This window comes from Aspergillus brunneoviolaceus (genome assembly GCF_003184695.1).
Source record: "Aspergillus brunneoviolaceus CBS 621.78 unplaced genomic scaffold BO95scaffold_37, whole genome shotgun sequence".
In the NCBI taxonomy this organism is placed as follows: domain Eukaryota; kingdom Fungi; phylum Ascomycota; class Eurotiomycetes; order Eurotiales; family Aspergillaceae; genus Aspergillus; species Aspergillus brunneoviolaceus.
The window spans coordinates 32,408-52,837 of NW_020290767.1; the positions used below are offsets into that span (position 1 = coordinate 32,408).

General features: G+C 51.7%; 7 protein-coding genes across 7 annotated transcripts; 5 read left to right on the forward strand and 2 right to left on the reverse strand.

The window, feature by feature from the left end:
* Positions 1-640: 640 nt before the first annotated feature.
* Positions 641-2,242, reverse strand: BO95DRAFT_497066 (uncharacterized protein; the record flags this gene model as incomplete). The annotated part of the gene is made up of 1 exon (XM_025590872.1): positions 641-2,242. One exon carries the CDS (start codon positions 2,240-2,242, stop codon positions 641-643), a length of 1,602 nt encoding a protein of 533 aa, XP_025441772.1.
* A 1,459-nt stretch (positions 2,243-3,701) lies between these two features.
* BO95DRAFT_464065 (2EXR domain-containing protein) lies at positions 3,702-4,580 on the forward strand (the record flags this gene model as incomplete). The annotated part of the gene is made up of 3 exons (XM_025589027.1): positions 3,702-3,964; positions 4,034-4,110; positions 4,186-4,580. The coding sequence occupies 3 exons, from the start codon at positions 3,702-3,704 to the stop codon at positions 4,578-4,580; spliced, it is 735 nt and encodes a 244-aa protein (XP_025441773.1).
* A 1,121-nt stretch (positions 4,581-5,701) lies between these two features.
* Positions 5,702-6,094, forward strand: BO95DRAFT_464066 (2EXR domain-containing protein; the record flags this gene model as incomplete). The annotated part of the gene is made up of 1 exon (XM_025589028.1): positions 5,702-6,094. The coding sequence occupies one exon, from the start codon at positions 5,702-5,704 to the stop codon at positions 6,092-6,094; it is 393 nt and encodes a 130-aa protein (XP_025441774.1).
* A 1,167-nt stretch (positions 6,095-7,261) lies between these two features.
* Positions 7,262-9,285, forward strand: BO95DRAFT_443211 (F-box protein). The gene is made up of 4 exons (XM_025586618.1): positions 7,262-7,349; positions 7,414-7,424; positions 7,482-8,297; positions 8,370-9,285. Exons 1-4 carry the CDS (start codon positions 7,346-7,348, stop codon positions 9,219-9,221), a joined length of 1,683 nt encoding a protein of 560 aa, XP_025441775.1. The 5' UTR covers positions 7,262-7,345; the 3' UTR covers positions 9,222-9,285.
* A 634-nt stretch (positions 9,286-9,919) lies between these two features.
* Positions 9,920-11,550, forward strand: BO95DRAFT_514762 (zinc-dependent alcohol dehydrogenase family protein; the record flags this gene model as incomplete). Its single annotated transcript, XM_025591702.1, has 3 exons — positions 9,920-10,517; positions 10,575-10,964; positions 11,056-11,550. The coding sequence occupies exons 1-3, from the start codon at positions 10,356-10,358 to the stop codon at positions 11,548-11,550; spliced, it is 1,047 nt and encodes a 348-aa protein (XP_025441776.1). The 5' UTR covers positions 9,920-10,355.
* A 179-nt stretch (positions 11,551-11,729) lies between these two features.
* On the reverse strand, positions 11,730-15,633 carry BO95DRAFT_364118 (uncharacterized protein; the record flags this gene model as incomplete). The annotated part of the gene is made up of 14 exons (XM_025582647.1): positions 11,730-12,058; positions 12,121-12,212; positions 12,267-12,384; positions 12,452-12,668; positions 12,728-12,786; positions 12,844-12,928; positions 13,040-13,403; positions 13,464-13,490; positions 13,540-13,762; positions 13,873-13,962; positions 14,003-14,058; positions 14,111-14,607; positions 14,664-14,716; positions 14,769-15,633. The coding sequence occupies 14 exons, from the start codon at positions 15,631-15,633 to the stop codon at positions 11,730-11,732; spliced, it is 3,075 nt and encodes a 1,024-aa protein (XP_025441777.1).
* Positions 15,634-16,045: 412 nt separating this feature from the next.
* On the forward strand, positions 16,046-18,970 carry BO95DRAFT_390103 (uncharacterized protein; the record flags this gene model as incomplete). The annotated part of the gene is made up of 4 exons (XM_025583586.1): positions 16,046-16,438; positions 16,498-16,648; positions 16,696-18,547; positions 18,815-18,970. Coding segments are annotated over exons 1-4 (2,250 nt in total), but the record flags the coding sequence as incomplete, so codon positions are not given.
* Between the last annotated feature and the right edge of the window lie 1,460 nt (positions 18,971-20,430).

Genomic DNA, 20,430 nt, shown 5'->3' on the forward strand with positions numbered 1-20,430 from the left:
CGGAAGACAGACGGCGACATCACAAGTCAACCAGAAAAGTTGATCACCAATTGCCACGATGGATGGGGTCTCTCGAAAGTATATCAGCCTCTACCTTGCTAATTTGCTCAGACTGCCCACGTTTGAGGACAAAATTCAATGACTTTCCCGTTTCCCCTCTGCCACGCGGAATGATATATTCGCCGCACTGATTAATCAGCCGCCGGAGTCGAAACAGTACACGCACAAATTCAGCGAGAAGAACCTTTGAAGACCAATGTACGTGGCTTTGTATGATGAGAGAACACGGGGCGTTTTTCTACTCGTGACCTTTCCTGAATTCTGGCCGGTATCGCATAGTGCCTTGCTCTTAGGGACAAAAGGATACAGTGGCTGGTGAAACTACCCGCAGAGACCATGAACTCACGATTGAGATAGATTACATAGTCTAAGTTGCTCTCTGCCTTAGAAAAGACAGACCGACCGACCACAGCTACTCACTTCGCGTACCTTGCTGTGTCTCATTTGCTGTTACAGTCAAGTCAATGAATCTGTTATCTCTGCCGGAACTTAAGTACAAACTCCTATCCTCTATCCAATCTAGCTATACATAACCCTTAGCTCAATTCCCCAACAATTTCTAACTACCCGAACAAGAGCCTCAGACATCCACCTTGTTAATCGTCATCTCCGCGCTATCCGTGCTGCTCGCATCAGCCTTATCATTCTTCCCCTTTTCATCAAACCGGCTATCCCGAACGAACAGGATCACAATCAAGAAGCCGACCGCCGCAAACCCGATCCCGAGCCAGAGCGCCCCTCGATACCCGCGGACCACATCCGCTCCCCCGTGATTGACATGCGCCTCGACGGTCGCAGCAATGCCCAGACCAATAGAAATAGAGTACTGCACCACTGTCGAAATAAACGAGCCGGCGACGCCTTGCTCCTCCGGCAGGACTGCGTTGGAGATGAGGATGCCCGACGAAGCGAAGGAGAGGTCCGGTCCGCCGACGACCAGCAAACACGCGGGGAAGATGAAGGCCCAGTAGATGGAAGAGTACGACACAAAGCTCATGAGCAGGTTGCCGACCAGAAAGGAAAACATGGAGACGCCGAAGATGTACTGCGCGGGGACTTTGGTGATGAAGAGCCCGACGGAGGCGGTCGCGAAGAGTCCCCCGATCACGAGCGGGACCATCTGTGCGACTGCTGTGAGTGGCTGCGCTTTGTGGATGGTGAGAATGTAGATCGTCGTGTAGTAGAGGAAGATACCGAAGGACATCCAGCCGAATGACATGGCTGTCACGACGGGGGAGAAGCCCTTGCGGGTCCAGAGGGTGTTGGGAAGAACGGGGGCCGGGACGTGGGACTGCGAGATGGCGAATGCGACGATCAGGAGAATTCCGACGATGAGAAGCGCGTAGACATAAGGTTCTTGCCAGCCTACCACGGAGGCTTGGTTCCAGGCGAAGGAGAAGAGGATGAGACCCGAGACGCCGAGGATGGATCCGAGGTAGTCAAAGCGCTTGAGATTGAGACCAGGGATTGGCGAACCCACGCGGTGGGGGACGATGAAGTACGTCACTGCGCCCAGAACGAGGCAGCTAATGGCCCAAAACCAATATCCCCATCTCCAGGTGACTTTCTCGGCGAAGGCAGCGCCGACGAGGCCTCCAAATATGTAACCCGATGGTGCGCAGAATCCGAGGAAAGCAAAGGCGATGTTCTTTTTGACTGAGAGCGGGGGGAAGGCACGTGCGAGGAGGGCGAAGGAGTTGGGGACCAGTGCCCCGTTGCCGATGCCCGTCATCCCGCGAGCAATGTCGAAAAGGATCACACCTTTGGCGAAGCCACTCACGAGTGACCATAGGGCCATCCACATCCACCCGAAAAGAAAGACATATTTGTGGCCAAAGTGATCGCCCAGTCGGCCGGTCACCAGAACGAAGACGCCGCCGCACAGTGAATATGCGGCCAGGAACCAGGACATCTGACCATTGCTTGTGGCGCTGAGCGAGTGGCCGATTTGTTGTACTGAGAAAGCTGTATTTCCGAGACCGCCGACAGAGAACAGCTGGGATAGGCCGATGACAAAGATGAAAAGGACCTCTTGGAAGGTGGATGAAAAGGCGGATGAAGGGCCTCCAGCGTCTGGCTCGCCAACACCGCCAGGCCCTGACATCGGATCATCGCACCTGTCGACTTTCTCTTTGCGCAGTGGTTGCTTGTCAAGCGCTGTAGACTCGTTAGTAGAAGACATGATCAAATCAATCCTTTCAATGACCGCAGCTTATGTGACAGAAAGAGCTCCTTGAGGGCAGGCCTGACTTCGATTTCTGGTAGAACAAGATAGATAAGGTATGAGAGTGGAAGAGTCGGTCTGAATGTGCCCTTATAACTCAGCTTCAATCCTGAATTCTGTGAGTATTTGTCATATTTTCTCACTCAATAATGGAGGTTTAACAAGATCCGGAGCAAGATAACGGGGGCCAGCAACGTTAGGGTTGGTGTTGAAAGTCCGCGGACTTCCAGCAAATCTCCGACCGCAGTGTGAATCTCCGGAGCTGTGGCCTGAGGCCGCAACTTACCTGCAAAGGCGATTCAACCGCTTAGTGACCCAAAAGAACCGTCGCCCGCAAAACCAGGCATCAATCTAATGTTTACAAAAATCCTCAAGTACCCCTATACCGTGGTTCTGTCAACGGCAAAGATCAGTAAAAGCGATAATACACAGGACATGATCATGGCAGTTGACCAATCATTCTGATGTTCTTCACAGCGCTTCCTTAGTGTTTCTGTTGACAGCAGTGTGGTGGGCTGATATAGGATAGATGAGGATAGGCGAGGAACGATAATTCTTATTTGTTTAGGTTTTTGAAGCCTTAGAGTTGAGATTAGGACTTTGTAATATTCTGAGCATTCTCTTCATTGATACCGAGTGTCTCTGGGGATCTAATGTCTTGTAAGCAGACCCAACACAAGACATCAACAAACGACCTATGTCATGTAGGAACTAATGAGCCTTACCTTATGCTTGTTCTTACTGTTGTTCTCACAGCACTGTATGCTGAAGTGGGTTGTCAAGGCAAAAAGAAGGCCACGTTATGCAGGATGATAACTGCTTGATCTGCGCAGAAAATCGTTCGCCTGTTCATCTGGGTAGCGTGAAGCAATATGTTGCCCTGCCCGTACTTATAGAGCTCAACAATATTAGGAAGGGGTTGCAGAGACTTTAACATACAGTATACTCGAAAAGCTCACAGCCCCTCCAACCCATTTTTAAACAAGTAAGAGGTCGATCCCAAACTCGAGCTCAAGTTGATAGCTTTCGATTACTCATTCATTAAGGCCGGCCCTTCATTGTCTATCAATTTCAGCAACAAATGAGAGACACATTCGCTGGAAGTGATATGACCTAGGCTACAATCATGATTGCTATCTTCCCACCCTTACTGCCTATGAGCATCCTCATCCATCACATCCGCCATCTCTCAGCTCATTTCTTACTCTTCCAACTCAACCTTTTCTATCCACCCTAACCATCTTCTTTGATGTCAACCATCGTTACCGGTAACAGGTACCATCATATCCTGCCATCATATTCTGCCGTCATCTTCATCGGTCCCAGTTTATTCAAGTTGTCTCCTTTCTGCCCTCCATCTCGCTTGCTACCGATACTTCTTTACTTCTAATTACTGTCAAAGCTGATTCGATAAACCATGGCAACATCCGAATTCCCAACTTTCCCGCGTCTTCCCGCCGAGATTCGTCTCATGATCTGGGAGGCCGCGCTACCCGACCCAATCGGTAAACCACTGTTCTTCTGGAGGCGGACTACGTGGCGGCGGGAATCTGACCCGGAATGTCTGATCGATGCGGATGATGATCTGATGCACCCGGACGATATGGGCCATTTCCGCATCGCAATCCCGCTTCTCCAGGTGAACCAGGAGGCAAAAAGGGTGGCCGAAGACTGGATTCGGTGCCAGTCGCCTCCTCCGGTCCCACCCCGAGCCAACTCAACCGCCCTCGTCCGCTGATTCCACGCTAGTGACGACACCGTCTTCTGTTTCGATGACCAATTCACGGATTTCATGGAGGAGGTCGATGCGCTATACTATGTGATGCGTCGAGACCCTGAGTACCCTGAATGGTTTCCACACAAATAAATCCCGCTAGACCATCCGCTCCGACACATTGCAGTTCCCCAGCAGATGCTCGAGAACCACCTAGACTGGGTTCAGCAAATATTTCTCCGCGGCCTCCAGGCGTGGTGCTGGGACTTTTTCATTGTCGTCGGCGCGCCCGCAGAGCTCCAGCAGATGGTCCCGGGCCCACCGGACCAAGTGGATTGGCAGGTGGAGCAGAAGTGGGAGCTGCAGGTTTTGGAAGATCTGCCTTGGGCTTTCTGGATTGATGGCGGCGGGTGGAGGGTTGGCGAGGGTTCGTCGCGCGGGGAAACGGCCTACGAGCGCGCAAAGGAACTGCTCGTAGAGATTACAAAGAACCCTTTTCCGCTGAGTGACCTGGAGGCATGGATCACCTGGGGCCTCATGAAAGATTTCCATATTCGCTTTGTCAGTGCGGTGAGGAAGTGAGGCTACAAGACGAATCGGACTCTGGATGGAATTGTTTCTACGCGTGGGGCTTTGAGGAGAGTGCTCTGCTGTTGTTATATTTTGTCAACTGTCTATCTAGCTATAGCCGGTGGATCTGGATGCATCACAACACGGTTCGTGTCTACCGGCCGTTAGCAACTAAGGAAAGAGGACTTCGTAAAGAATTTTGAACATACAACATAATTGTTTAGAGCAGTTGTGAGTACTTCTAGAAGGTTCAGAGCACCTTCAGACGCCCCCTCGATATGTCGCTTTGCTCGAAGGCCCAACAGCTAAGGCATTGCGGTACGGACCGAGTAAATGCCTGGACCAGGCGACAACTGACTCTTCATCGAGGCAATAAAAGCATTCACTAGGAGAGAGACAGGCCTAGTCTACAACCTTCTAACAACTACGAGTAGTTCCAACGTCCTGCTCTGACGTGGCAACCAAAGCTTCCACTTTAGCGTGCTCCTACAGGGTTCAACGCATATCTACTACAAGGGTCCTCTCTATCTTGACTGGATCGACTTTTAGGGCTCGCAGCGGAAGAACAGGATATCTATGCCGTACGAAACGAATGGCTGCCTGTAGCAGGCTCTTAGAGATTGAACTATTATTCCTTTCTAGAGAACAGTTCAGATCAGGGTAACAAGTTTGTGCTTGACCGCGCGAGCGGAATGGTTGGATTTCAGCCAGGGAAGGGTTCATATGAGGGCAAATCTTCAGTCCAGAGAAGCCAAGTCTCTCAGTTATCCACTCAAAGCATCGGGACACGTGATTTTCAAGCACTTTAGGGAGGTGATGAAGGCATTCACTCGAAGCAGCCTTTGACCAGCAGAAATCTTTTGCCAATTCCAAACCTTCGCTGCCTGCAGGCAACCGCGCCTATCCTCCTCAAACTCGACCACCTTCTTTCCACCCCCTCATCCTCTTTTAACACAGCCATTCTCTTTCGATCAAGTAACCTTATCCCATATCAACCAATCTCTGTCCTCGTAACATCCATCGTCTACCATCGCTTTCTAATCGGTGCCGTCCTTCAATTCTCTCTCGCATCTACCCTCCATCTTTGCTACAAAAGCCATTCCCCCACCGCTGTCAAACCGTGTTCAACAACAATGGCGACCTCAGAATTTCCTTCCTTCCCGCGTCTTCCTCCGGAGATCCGGCTCATGATCTGGAACGCTGCTCTCCCCGGCCCGATCAACAACCCTCTATTCTTCTGGAGAACAGACAAAGTGATTAAACACAGGCTGGACGACAAGTATGACGACTACGACAACTGGGTCCCTGACCTCATCCACCCGCTCGAGATGGGCATCTTCTCGGTCGAGATCCCGCTCCTCGAAGTGAGCAAAGAAGCCCATAAGGTAGCCCAAGAGTGGGTCCAACGCCAGTCTCTGAGTCTCGAAGTGGACGTGGACAACGACACCTATACCGAAAACCACAACAGGCTCGCAATGCGCCGCTTCAATCTCCGCCGCAACATCGTGTTCTGCCCCGGACGATAGATGGAAGGACTTCCTGGGGGAGATATGGAACATGTTCTACGTCCTATCGATCGAAGGGCCTGGTCGATACCCCGAGCACTACAATCTCATCCGACGCGTGGCGCTGCCCCAGCAGATGCTCATGGATTCTCGACTTGCTCCGCTCCGGAAAGTCTTCAGCATGGGTGTCCAGTTGTGGTGCCGAAACCTGTATGTTGTCGTCGACGCCCCCGCTGCGCTGCGGGGGGCCGCCACCAGGAACTGGGGGCTGGAGATTCTGGACGACTTCCCCCGCGCGTCCTGTACCAGACCGGGCGGATGGCGTATCACCGAGGGTTCTGCTGCGCATGGGGGAACTGCCTACGAGAGTGCTAGGGAGCTGCTTGAACAGATTGTGAAGTACAACTTTCCGGAGGGGAAGTTTCGCGAATCGGCCTTGCGCGAATTCCCGATGGACTTTGAGATTCAATTTGTCCGTGCGGTCGAGGGCTGAGCAAGGTTACGTGCGTGAGGCAATGGAAGCGCTTCACTAGAGCTTGGAAACCGGCTTGGCTTTTGTCTCTGGTTTGCAGCAGAGAATTTGTCTACCTATGACTGGCTGCTCTTGGGAACATGTTCATATAGTCAAGAGGTTCTAGTGGCTAGTCGAGGGGAAGAGTACTGGGACTAAGGTGCTTGATGTGTAATAGGCCATTTACTTCCAAGCTGAAATATGCACAGGATAGCTCATAAATGAGGAATTCAAGTCTTTCTTTAAATGCACTCATACAGCAGTAGAATGTTAGCGCATTCTCCTCTCAGGACAACTTGAAGGGATTAGATAGTATACACCTACAATATATTGGAACGGCATTGAGTGGATTGGCCACCGGACTCTCAACCTGCGGATCCAACTACGGGAAATCAACTTCCAAACCTCAGGTTCTAGATCATAACGGACACATATTGGCTCTAGCATGGGATGCTTGCGCAGACATAGGACGTGAGGTTGAGGCAAAAGCTTTTGCATTCTGCCAGTCCAACCGCTGCCTTAGTCACGTGTCGATATACCACCGCCACTGACTGATTAGCTGCACAGCCACACCGCCCCTCGTATCTGTGGGGGCGGAGTGCAGCCTAATTGCAGCCACACGGGAGCCTGGCCGAGACCCGGTTTCTGGCAATCAACTCAAATACCACTTCATCCACAACACACAACACATTATTCAGTGCTGCACATCGAATCCATGGGACATATCATCAACCGAGCTGACTAGATGACAAGCAAGCAAAATGGGTATGTTTCCTCAAGAGCAACCTGCAGACAGGGAATTGATTCATCAACTAACCGCCTGCTACAGGATACTCTGAGGTACGCAGCACATTCTCCTTGATCAAGGACCAAAGCCAATTTAACAATAATTGCCAGGCCTACTGCCATCTCTGCGGTGTTAGCTTCAACATCGGTCGTGCTCGCGATGTCGGAGAGCCCCACGTTGCTTCCTTTGGCAGCGACGATAGCCTCTCCATGGAGATCGAGGATTTAGATCTAGCCGAGTGTGCTAAGAAGGGTTGCGTTTTCGCTCTCAAATACCCATATCCCGGAGAAAAGGATGAGGATCTAGAGGTTGATCCCGACTATCAGCCTGAGGAGTGCGACGATGAGACCGCAGAGCCGTACGAATATGATTCCGATTATGAGTCAGATAATGCCATGTGTCTCTCCGAAGACCAACACGATGACGCTACTCAACAAGGCGAGACGGCCACGACGGAGGATGAAGAGGAAGAATTGTACCGCGACTTCCTCTTCAACACACTCCGCACACTCAACCCAAGACACTACACCGGAGAACCCATCGGAGACTTGGCCTATTCCACAACAACCGGAACGAAAAAAGACATCCTGATTCCAATCACGTCCTCCGAGCTCCCGAAAGACTGCAGCCCCGAGGACCTGGAACACATCCCCGTCCCGACGTGCGGCCAACCCAACGCCTACCCCGGCTCGGCGATCTCTGTTGCCGAAATGCGCGGCTGCCGGACGGCCCAATTCCTCGTGCATAAGTCGCAGACGGAGGGAACGTGGAAGCCCGATGGGCTACACGAGGACTGGGAGACGGATGCGGAGTGGTTCCTCTCCGGCGTGTGTGACGGGATGCGATCGCGCGATTGCGGGTATCCGGATGTCTGGCCCGCGCGGGGTGGAGTGGAGACTGTGGCGGCGGACAATGTCAATTTCGGGGTAAGTAATTCCTGGTACAGTTTACCCAAGAGTAAACCCCTTGGAGGATAATTGCTAACCCACCCTCAACAGTCCATGGAACCCCACGAGCTTGCCATGCCATTCCACTCGTGGTGCTTCGACATTTTCTCCCGCCAATCGAAACGGCACTTCAACAAGGTAAACGTCAACGGACTCATCAAATGGCGCGATGCCGAGTGCAGCTATGAAGAGTTCCATGAGTTTCCGCGGGCGGGTGATGTCCTCGAGTCGCAGGAGCAATGGTGGGACCATAAACCCGGCAGAGAGTATCTGGCTGCGAACCCGCTTTACGTACCTGGCTTACCGGCGTTGCTCGCAGAGGCGACGAGTCAGGAGGTGGAGGTGGAGGTGAATACTGCTTCCTTCGAGAATTCGGCGCGAACTCACCCGGATCCCCGCGTGGTCGACTACCTGAGCTCCCTCCCGCTGGACCTCCGTCTCCACATAATCAACTTCCTCGACGCAGCAGATATCACGCGCCTTCGCGCGGCGTCGCGGGCATTCACGCACCTCCCCAATGGTGTCTGGTACCGCCTCGTCCGCGACGAGATGCCCTGGCTCTGGGAAGCGTGGGATAATTCGGAGATTGAGCACACGCCCTCGTGGTGGACGACGGTGAACGCAAACGAGGTCAAGTTTGTGAATGACACGCGAAATCACTACGCCAAGGTCCTGGGTGCCAAGTCGACGGATCAGGATGATATGGTGGATTACCTGGTCCCGTGGCCTGTTGTGGTGCCGGAGCAAGTGAGGCTGGAAAGGGCGAACACCGATTGGCATCGAGTTTTCTTTCGGGTCAAGAGTCAGTGGGTGCAGTTGAAGGGGTTGCGGAATCGGCGAAGGATTTGGGAGGATGTAGAGGAAATTATTCGTCGAATTGGGCGGTGTGAAGGCAGTTGTTGAGAGCATTCATTTCCCATGTTTTGAATATTGCCCCGTTGTATATGCAACAGATAAACAAGTATTCAGCAATCAACTGCTCGTGTCTCTGTTTGTTTCCTCATGCGTATTTGTACTTGATGGTTTTACAGCTATGTGGATGAGTGTAGATCATGCACCCTCTAGGAGACAGCAATTCTCTTCCTTACACTGTGGGCCTATGCGCTTAGCACCTCGAAGACCTACCTACAAATAGTGGTTGGCGGATTGCCCTGATACTTCTCAAAACGTCCTACCTATGCTGTTGGATCGAGGATTTATTGCGTAGCTGCTATACAGCTTCATTCTTCTGTGCTCTCATGTTGTGTTTGTATTTTTCAGAACACAGAATCTATTACATGAGACTTTAAGTGCACTCACACATTCACATACCCAAACTCTCCACACATGACCTCAAAACCTCTGCTACTCTGCAGAGCTCAGGGCATGATGCATCACGTGTTTGTGACTCTGAAGCATGCCACGTGACTCTGTCTTTCCCGTTGCATGCTTCCTTCCGGGCAATCCATGTCCGTCTCTCAACCACTATTTTTGAGATGTCGAATTGAAGTATTTCCCTGTAATCCTTGAAGATAACCTGTATCTTTATTACTGATAGCACCTTCTCGACGATCAAAGGGCCATGCTAAGTTTCCGAGGGACCAGCCTCAGCACGAGACAATCTTGTCTTGGATAAGATTTCCGAAAATATATAGCAGTCAGAACCAGGCAAAAAAAGAATTATTCTTCCTCACCGTGGAACAGACACAAACATCGCAATGGAGCCGCATCACTAACACAGCTGAACTCGAGCAATGACCTGCCTCCCCCTTAGATGAAAAATCGAGATCTGATTTAATTACGTAGTATACCAGAACTCCGTCCCAGACTTCGGTATCCCAGCGCAGAATCCTGTCTCCACTTCCCCGCCAAGCCCTCATATAATCGGCCCAAATCTGTCAGCCCCGCCGCCCTGCATGATTCTCCATGATTTGATAATCTGGGCGAGCAGATCTCGGTATCCCAGATCCGGAGAGTATATTTTACCCTTGAAGACCTCTACCATCTCTTCACTCCTCACAACTACCACATCATCTTTCCAGTAAAACAACCACAAAAATGCCCCCCCAAACCAACAACCAATGGATCATCCGCCACTTCGGTAACACCTTCGACAGCCTGGAGCGCACCACCTCCCCGATCCCGCCAGTCGGCGAGTACGACGTCCTGGTCAAGATCGAGGCGGTCTCGCTCAACTACCGTGACGCCAGTATCCCCATGGTCTGTTCTTTCCTTCCCCCACTCCACAGAAAAAGCCCAACTAATGCCCCGGAAAAGAACATGTACCCCTTCCCCAGCAAGCCCGACCTAATCCCCTGCTCCGACGGGGCGGGAACCGTCGTCCAGACCGGCAGCAAAGTCACCGCCTTCCGAGCAGGCGACCGCATCACCTCGCTCTTCTTCGCCGCCCATCTCTTCGGCGATCTCACCGCGGAAGCCCAAAGAACCGGGCTGGGTGGGTTCTTGGATGGGTGTTTGCAGCAGTACCGCGTCTTCCATGAGATGAGCCTCGTGCATGCGCCGAGGAATCTGAGTCCGGTGGAGAGTGCGACCCTGCCCTGTGCGGCGTTGACGGCGTGGAATGCCCTGTACGGGGTTAAGCCGCTCCGGCCGGGGCAGACGGTGCTCGTGCAGGGGACGGGTGGGGTTTCTGTCTTTGCGTTGCAGGTGTGTTTACCTCTCCCTTTTGCGTTTGCTTTTCTCTTGAAGATGATGGATGGGGTGGCGTATGTTGGGGTAAGGCTGATCTGCTGGGTAGTTCGCTAAAGCGGCTGGTGCGACGGTGATCGCTACGACCTCTTCGAGCGCGAAGGCACAGCGACTCAAGGAATTGGGCGCGGACCATGTGATCAACTACCGCGAGGATGCGAACTGGGGCGAGACGGCGCGGAAGCTGACGCGCCGCGGCGTCGATCATGTGGTTGAGGTCGGCGGCCCAAATACCGTCCGCCAGAGTCTGAAGTGCGTCAAGCTGGAGGGGGTGATTAGTGTCATCGGGTATATTGGCGGCACGAGCGGGGCCAAGGATGAGAAGCCCCCGCAAATCTTGGATACTTTGACGGGTGCGGCGATTGTCAGGGGTATCCAGATCGGGAGCAAGGAGCAGATGCTGGATATGATTCAGGCGATTGAGGCGAACGATATCAGGCCGGTGGTTGATGAGCGGGTCTTTGGGTTCGATGAGGCGCGTGGGGCGTACCAGTATCTGTGGGATCAGAAGCATCTCGGCAAGGTGGTTATTAAGGTTGATTAAACGAGAGGTTATGGGCGTGGAGCGGAACAGGGATCGACTGAGCATGTATTTGTAGCCTTAGATTCAAGGAACAAATGATGTGGACATTGTATGGCGACAAAAATGATAATGCAGGTTGCGACTACTCGCTTGATTAGCAATGCTCCACTACCCCGCATAGCTTAATCCAAGCCAACAGATCAAGGCGCCATCCCCTCTGCCAACTCTCTAGCTGTCATCTGAGCATGATCTAAAACAATGCGAATTTCCTCCACCTTCTCCTTCACCTGATTAGCATGTCGAAGGTTCTGCCCCGCTTCAGAAACCTCGCCCTCGACCGTGACTGAAGCCCGCAGGTCCCGAGTGATGTTTGCAATCTCGTCGCGCAGCCTTTGGTCTAGTTGATCAAAGGTCTGATTCAAAATGCGGTGATAGTCTTCAGCGATATATGAGGCGAATTGCATGAAAAGCGTTGGAGATGAAAGAGAGCGGTTAATTGTTCCCTTGCGTCGGGAATCGCTTCCGGTACCTGCATCCACCGGCTTGAAATTAGACTTTCGTCATTTCCATTGGCTGAGCTCGATCCCCTACCGTACTGCTCTTGGCAGATATTATAGACAGGGCGCATGACACCCGCGATATAGGAACTGGAATGCCCGTGGATCGTGTCGGCTTTGACTTTTCTGTGAAGCTAATCAGCCAACAGCGTTTGGTCCAGCTTGCACGGGAAACCATACTCCGTTGTATACACAAGATCATGGAAGGAACTGCGCACCGCTTCCTCCAAGCATCTTTGCCGGGTGCGGATATTTGAAAGCAGATTCTGCAGCGATTCTGGCGCGAGGTCCTGGTGTTCTGAAAGTTTGATCGTATTAGCAATCCAGCTTTCATCTGCACTTTGAATTTCAACGTGATTGCTTACTTGCGATAGACTCGCAGACCTCACTGAACAGACGCGAAAGACCCTTCTCGAAGCCTTCCGCATGTCCCTCCAACTGGCTTAACACAACATCCCATGCGAGGATTAGCCAATCACGTGCGGAGCCGAGAATCTCCTCATTCCAGCAACGGTAGGGCTGCTTCCCCGTCTGGTGACTTCCATAATTGCGGCAAAAAGCTGCGTATGTCATGTGATGCCACTTAACATGAGAGATTAGCTCTTGGGATCGATGGTGTCTGATACGTCTCTTTGACTTACTAAAGCCCACTCTCTGCTCGCATTGACTGCACTATTGCACCAGTCGCTTCGTGACTTTTCTGCATCAGATTCCTCGATTAGCTAAGTATTTAAAGCCAGTGAAGGTTCATACGCACGAATTAGTCGAGTGATATCACTATTAAATAGCTGTTTCAAAGTACCCTGCGCTCGGCGCACTTCTGAGCCCTGCGAGAGAATGTTCTACGCAAGTCAGCAACGGTCGTTCCCGTCTCAGGTCGGTAAAGCACATCAGTCCGTACGAATCGTGTGCTTTGGACAAAAAGAGGATTCCTTTAGTGAAAGTGATCGTACCCGTTCGAGGGTCGTTTCCGCCTCCACTAAGACACCACGCAGTAATTCGGCTCGGGCGACAGTGATGCCACTAGAACCTGCCAACACCCATTGATTTATTGAACCTAAAAGCGCCGGAACATCATTTTTGATGTAGGCGACTGTTGCCCGGAACTGCGCATCAGCAGGAACAGATTGGCAGTAGCGACGAAGCTCGGTGATTCCACTCAGCGCACGGTACCCATTGGCTTCCTCGATGTCGTTGAATCGATGATCAGCGTAAAGCTTATTGCTAACACAGAATACCCGCGCGTTGCTGCCCCAGGCGGCTAACAGACTGTCTGTGACTTGGGTGTTCCTTCTTGTGATGAGGAAACGATTCAACCTGGAAGTGTTTAGTTGGCGGCTGCTGTTGCTTCTTAGATTAATAAGGGGTATCACTTACTCAAGCTGGAGGGCGTCTTTCTGATCGCTGTAATGATGTCAAACAATGGCGAGATTGTTCTGTCAGCTTTACACACCTTAGATCTGTCTCCTCAGCGGCGAGGCTTTGGCTTCTACTTCCGCTCGCTCGTCGTCTTCGGGAGCGTGTCGACCTAATTCTACTCTCAAGACGCTCGATTCGGCTGTCCATATTGCGAATGCGTGCAGCATCATCAATGGAAGAACTGCGCGCAGTCTCTTTTGCATCGACATCCTGGCATTCTTCAGTCAGCCCATCATCCGATCTCTTTAAGATAGACACTAACCTCTGAACGAGTGCAAACAATGCGAATGGGTTGATCTCTTGCACAACGTTGGATAATGTCGCCGATCGACTGGTCGGTGGTACAACGGAGTATCGAGCTGACGACGAACACTTCGTCGCAACTGTGACGGAGATACCTCTCTGTCGCCCGGACTCGGGCATAGTTCAGGTCGCGGAAGCCTAAAGATTTCAATGTCTGCAAGTTCGCAAACGGGTAAGAGAATGGGTTGTAGTACCTGGAAGATCAGCCAAGACCAAGCCAGTGCGCAAGACAGGCGACCGCAAATAAACCCTACCACGTCATTAGCCACATGTCGCAAGATCTTGTATTAGCCTTTCCAAACCTGATCAGCTTTACAAAGGGCCACAACGCTGGTCGCTTGCTATCTTTGGGGTCTGCCATGAGATTGTCCAGCTGCTCCATGCATTCATCCGCATGCCGAGCTACTACGGAATAGCGAAGGTTGTCTCGCCCCCCCGGTCGGAGATCAAGTCCAGCCATGGCCCATTCCTGCAGGGTCGTTAAGACGGTCTCTACTGACTCTTCCCCTTCCTTGGATAGAAACTCGAGGTCAAAGCCTTTTTGATGTGGGAAAAGAGACCGTAATGTCTCCCACGCTCTCAGCGCTGCGGCCTTGATGTCCTCTTTTTCTTCCGAAACTTGCACTTCGCGAAAGGCATCTGTGTAGTATTTCCGAACACTAGAAAGCAACTCCTCTAGTAGTTCACGAATCTCGCTCTTATCCATGAAGTCCGCTTCGACGGTATAGTTCTGCGGATGTTCGTCATTAATACTCCGGAATTCTGTAACCACTGTCGTGCAAGCAGCACCGTCCCCACTCTGCGAAAGTTAATAACCAGAAACAAAAACTATCCCTGGTTGGGGGCTTGACTTACCGACCGGGCCAGCCCCTCTTGGTCAAGAATGGAGTTTATTAAGCTGCTCTTGCCTGATGCGAGATAAGCCTTTCCTGTCTGAGGGTGGATGCGTCCGATACTCACCCATTCCCGAGTCGCCGATGAAGCCCACAGTCCGCGTTGCCGGATATGCAAAACGACTCGCCTTGAGTGCTTGCTCATACAATTGATGCAACATTGTAGTTGAATCGCTCACCAACTCGCGTCTCCTCCCAAGCTGCTGCGCAAGGCCAGCGAGTTGACCTCTGATATTGCGTAGTGCATTCTGAAGTTGAATATCGTATATTGGCGCTCGAGGGAGTTCCTCCTGGCGAACGTTGTAACGACTTGTATCATCATCGTCGTCTTCGTCGTCATCGTCGTCGGAGTGACCGTGTTCCGAATCATCGTGAGTCGCGTTGTCATCACTATCGACAGCAACATGGTCGGTGAAAACGAGCTCATGATGAATCTTGTCAGAAGCATCTGCTGCGGTATGCTTTGAGCCTTCCAAATTCAGGTTTGTCAAGTTGCTCTTAACATCTTCCAGAGGAGAGGCGGGGGTGCTTGCTCGCGACTGCTGATCCGGCCGGCGGGAGGAGGGTCCGGCAGGACTAGGAGTGGCATTGTGGAGGTCTCTGTAGGTTGTGGCGAGAGATTTGGGTGTCGGGCTCAAACCAAACACTCTTTGCGCCTGCTCAGTGTAGTCAACCGACGACTCTTCAGCTTCTTGGGGCTTAACATGTTCACTGAGACGCAGCGTCTCGAAAAGGGACTGTGCAGTTGGCGTGATCGAGCGCCGATCGCTTCCGCGGAGACGTGGGCTTGATTGGTCCACGGACGAGGTCGGTGTTATCGCACCTCCAGCAGATGAAGGACTGCAGGAAAAGGTGAACTCGACTGATGGAAGGACTCGATCACGTTTAGGTGAAGGTGAGGGCGTTCTGGGGTTGTCCGCGTTGCCATCCATGACGCCGTTATGTGCGCAAAGGAAACGTAGCCTGGAGAGTGGAGATATGTTTTGAGAGATCCGTAGGCCATGACAGGCGTTTTTATCTGGAAGATCACACGGAAAGAAACGGGGACTAAAGCTGTGGGCCGCATCTGTTGCCGGTCTGAGCATTATTAGTGGTGAATGATGTGGCGCGAGTTGACTGCGCCGCCGGTGGAAATTCCGAAGCTATTTTTGCTTAGCCTGGCGCCAAATGACCGCGACAATGCGCTCAGCCACTGCTAGACCAGAATTTCAATAAGGAAACCTCAGTTAGTTGAGAGTGTTTTGCCGACTTTGGTAAAATCTGGCAACAATAAGTAGCCATCCTGGTCAACCAGGCCCCGGTCCTTGCCGATTCATAAGGTTATGCCAGTACCACAGTCCCATGGTTTTGAAGCCTAAGGCTGTGGCTTGGTCTGGAAATATAGGCTGTAAGGGAGCCTTCACATCCTAAACAATGACTGGTTGAACTTTAGGCAGTACGCGAACGATCGTGAGTTGTCTGATTAACTGGTTTTGGATTGCTTACGGGGAAAGAGCTGAAGCGCAGACCTGACTGAACTAAAACGACCAAGGGGAGAGTCACCTGATGATGCAGCTAAGCACTATCTGCGAACCTACCCCTCACACAACATGCTTACTCTTTCTCCACCCATTCCTTGGTCCGTACGCGAATGATGCTCGTCAGGTATGCAGTCGATAACATTTCCTGGAGTGAATTATGGACTCCAGGTTGGTGACAACTCTGGCCATATTTCCGCCGAGTTCCACCTTCCTCCAGGTCAGTCCAGCCCCCCAACCGTCAGGACCAGTGTGACTAAAGCCAGGCTGCTATTTCAGTACGACCTGAAACACCACCAAAGCCCTTCTCCACCATCCCATTTGCTCGAGATGACGACTACGTTGCCTGTGGCTCGATACTAGACGAGATCCAAGCGAGGTGTGCAAGACCAGCGTCAAGGACAGCGCTTGTGGGGCTGGGTGGTGTTGGGTAAGCTGTGAGCCCCGATCGCCTCATCGTCTGCTGACGTTCGAAAGGAAATCGCAATTAGCAATTGAATACTCCTATCGTGTGCGCGAAGAATCGCCTGATACGTGGGTTTTCTGGGTCCATGCTAGTAACGCATCACGTCTTGAGTTGAGCTACCGAGAGATCGCCGACCGTCTCGAGCTTCCTGGACGGCACGATGCTATGGTTAACGTCCTCCAGCTGGTAAACAACTGGCTTTATAATTCGAAGCACGGGAAATGGATTTTGATACTGGATAATCTAGATGATGAGGGTTTGCTTGAGGAGCCGTTGCAAAATGGCCAGACAAACGACGCTGGCAGCCAAACGAGCACACTGAAGAGACCGTTGTTAGGACTTCTCCCTCGCTGTCCTCACGGGGCGATCATCTTCACCACGCGAAACAAGGCGGTGGCACTGAAATTAGTTAGCGACCGCGACATCCTCCACATCAACCCGATGGATGCACCATCCGCACTTGCCCTTCTACGCAAGAAGCTTAGCATCAACACGGCCGATGAGGAAGAGGCGGAAAAGCTTCTCGAAACGCTCGAATTCATGCCACTGGCAATAATCCAAGCCTCTGCTTTCATGCAGTATCATGCTCCGAGGTACTCCATTGCGCGGTACTTGAAGGACTTTGAGAATAATAGTCATATTCTGGACCATGAGGCTGCCCAGCCTCAACGGGATTATGAAGCAAGTAATTCCATTCTGAGAACGTGGCAGATATCCTTCGACTATATCCGACAGTCCAGACCAACTGCAGCAGACCTTCTGTCTCTGATGAGCTTCTTTGATCGGCAGGGAATACCGGAGATCTTACTCAGAAGCACGCCACGAGCGCAGGAAGGAGATGGCAACGTTACCCAGTGTGAGAATGAGTACGGAGTACCGAGGCAAACGGCTGATAGCGCCTTCGAATTCGAGCATGACATCCGTATGCTGAGAGAGTTTTCGTTCATCGCGATCAGGCGAGATCCCCAGATATTTGAGATGCACAGACTCGTCCAACTTGCTATAAGAGGGTGGCTGGAAAGGGAGGGCCTCGTGTCACGTTGGCAAGGCAGATCCATGAACAGCCTCGATCGCATGTTCCCATTCCAAGCCAAAGATCAACCAAAGTACGAGTTTTTATACCCTCATCTCAATAAAGCAGTCGCCGAAAGGCCAAGCTTACCAACGTTGATGCCTAACTGGATCTCCCTGCTCATGAAAGGTGTGACTCATGCGGCATATTGCAGGGACTATAGGGACATGAAGCAGATGGCGTCAACGCTCAGAGAGGCAAGTGAACAGCTGTTCGGCTCGGGGAACCTGATCGCTACTTTTGTCAATGAGATGGAAGCTCTTGTCTTACAGTACCAACACAACCAGGAGAAGCTAGTAGCGCGCCATCTGCAAACAATCAAGGCATGTCAGGAGCTCGGTGGGGAAACCCATTACCTGACATTAGAGGCCATGGATTCACTCACAGATGTCTACCTCATGCAAGGTCGACTGCAACAGGCCGAAGAGCTAGGAGCCAAGGTACTTCAGAGTAGCCGACAAGTATACGGCTACACTCATCATGTGACAGTATCCGCTTCGAAGACTCTCCGACGAGTTTACATCAGACAGCGGAGATGGAGGCAGGCCGAGGAGCTAGCTTTGCAGGACATCCAGGTCGCGAAGGAATTGCTGGGTGATGAACATTCGAGAACCTTTGAGGCTGTCGAAGAGTTGGGACAACTGCACATGATGCAAGGCAAATGGTATGATGCCGAAAGTCTGCTGATGTCATTGGTAGAAGCAAAAAAGCGACTCCTAGGCAGCAGGAATCCGTCCACTCTAGGTTCGATGGGCCTGCTCACAGAAGTGTACGAGGGTCAGGGTCGACTGGTAAAGGCGAAAAGACTGTATACCCATGTGCTTCAAGTCCAGAAAGAAGAGCATAGGGAGGACGAATCTCTCACAACCAGATTCAGAGCAATTTTGCAACGCAAGCACGATGAATCAAACGAAACTACATCCCTCTACCAACGCATTGTCAAGATTCTCCAGGGGCCTTTGCGTGAGCAAGTGATGGAGCTCATGGTTGCCCCATGGGCTCCAAAAACGACCAGCCTAACAGACCACTTGGGAGCGTTGTACTACAGCCAAAAGAAGTGGGAGGCTGCAGAGAAGGCTTTTCTAAAAGCCCTGACAACTCGGTTGGAGACCTTGGGCGAAGCACATCTTGATACGATTACTACTAAAGGAAACCTCGGGGCTGTATATATCGAACAAATGCGCTGGACAGATGCTGAAGCTGTGTTTGTGCGGAATCTTGGCATGCTTTCCAACCAAAGCCCACGGTCGGAAGAAGGGCTCAGTGCCGAGATCAATGCTAGGATGAAGCTGGGAATCATTTGCGCTAAACAAGAGAGGTGGAAAGACGCAGACATCGAATTCATGCAAGCTCTCGAGAGGAACAGTGAAAGCCAGCGACCTGGGGACGAGTATTCCCCAACTCTGTCAACCGCAATTGGGCTAGAAGCGCGACACTCCGGTGAGAAGCGATTGATGGATGCAGTAAGACGGTTTATGGACTTCATCAACAGCCGGGAATTGACTCTCAGAGAAAAGCACCCACGAGCTGCCGTTGTCAGCAGAAAGCTCCTGGAGCTGATGGTTATGATGCTGAAGCATCTGCAAACAGCGAACGACCGGGAGGTCGCAACGTTAGAGCTCATGAAACAAGCTGCTTCTGTCACAGCTTCTGTCCAACAGATTCAAGACCTTCAAAGTCTGCACACGGAACATTCCCCAGTCTTGGAGAAGGTCGGCTCTATTATACAGACAATGGAAACGCTGATGAGTGAGCTGGATGCCAATCCTCAAGGAGACAAATCTGAGGAATGGAGTTCCTACTTTTGTTGGTTGCTACTAGTTTCCATCCTCGTCGGCGGTCTTGCCTTCTTCCTCTGATAGGACTCCTGCCCGTAGTCCGGCGCCCGTATAGTCAAGCCTCTTTGGGAAAGTCGGCATCTCTAACTATACGTGCAGAGCTACACTTGGCACGGAACAGCATGTCTCTCCCTGCTTCACAAAATCCACCGCATATGACGAGGCCGAACATCTGATGGAACCACACTCCATCATGCCCACATCAGTTCACTCTATGTCTCCGCTTACTACCAGCTTTCCTTCCAATGAGAAAATGCAATTCCAGTCGAGCTGACGATGGAGGACGCTTCGTTGTCAGCATCTGTTACGCCCCTTGGGTCTTCCAGCCCAAAGGCAGCGCAAGCTCTAGGGGCAGATAGCTGCGCCACGACCATCACCAAGGCCCATCAACTCGGACCTCAACCACTGGCTCTGTGGTAATATTGACAACCACGACATGGCCGATTAGATGACTCTTTCGCCTCGACCTCCATTGAAAGCACACCACCTACAATTTTGCCTCTATCTCGTATTCATGTATGGCAAGTACAAGTGAACCTTTTCAAGCGAGCCAGACCTTGTGATTGAAGTGCTGCTCTCCTCGCCTCCCACAATGCATGTGGGAACTACTTACCAGGGTAGATCTAAATCTGTGTAATAAATGTACGTGATATGGTAAGAAAGGGACTAGAATGAATACACATTTTGGACAAGGTTGATGGATTCCCCCAGGCAGCAGGAAGAGCCCGTGTATCGAATGGTAGCTAGATCGCCATTCGATGCGTCAAATTTGATTTGAATCCTACTCAGCACAAAGAACTGCCTTTGGGTGTGGATATTCTTGGCTTATATAGAAC

Bases quoted from the DNA above. Each gene is read 5' to 3' on its own strand.
- BO95DRAFT_443211 (XM_025586618.1), top strand. The intron at 8,298-8,369 runs GTAAGTAATTCC...CACCCTCAACAG, and splicing joins CGGACAATGTCAATTTCGGG to TCCATGGAACCCCACGAGCT.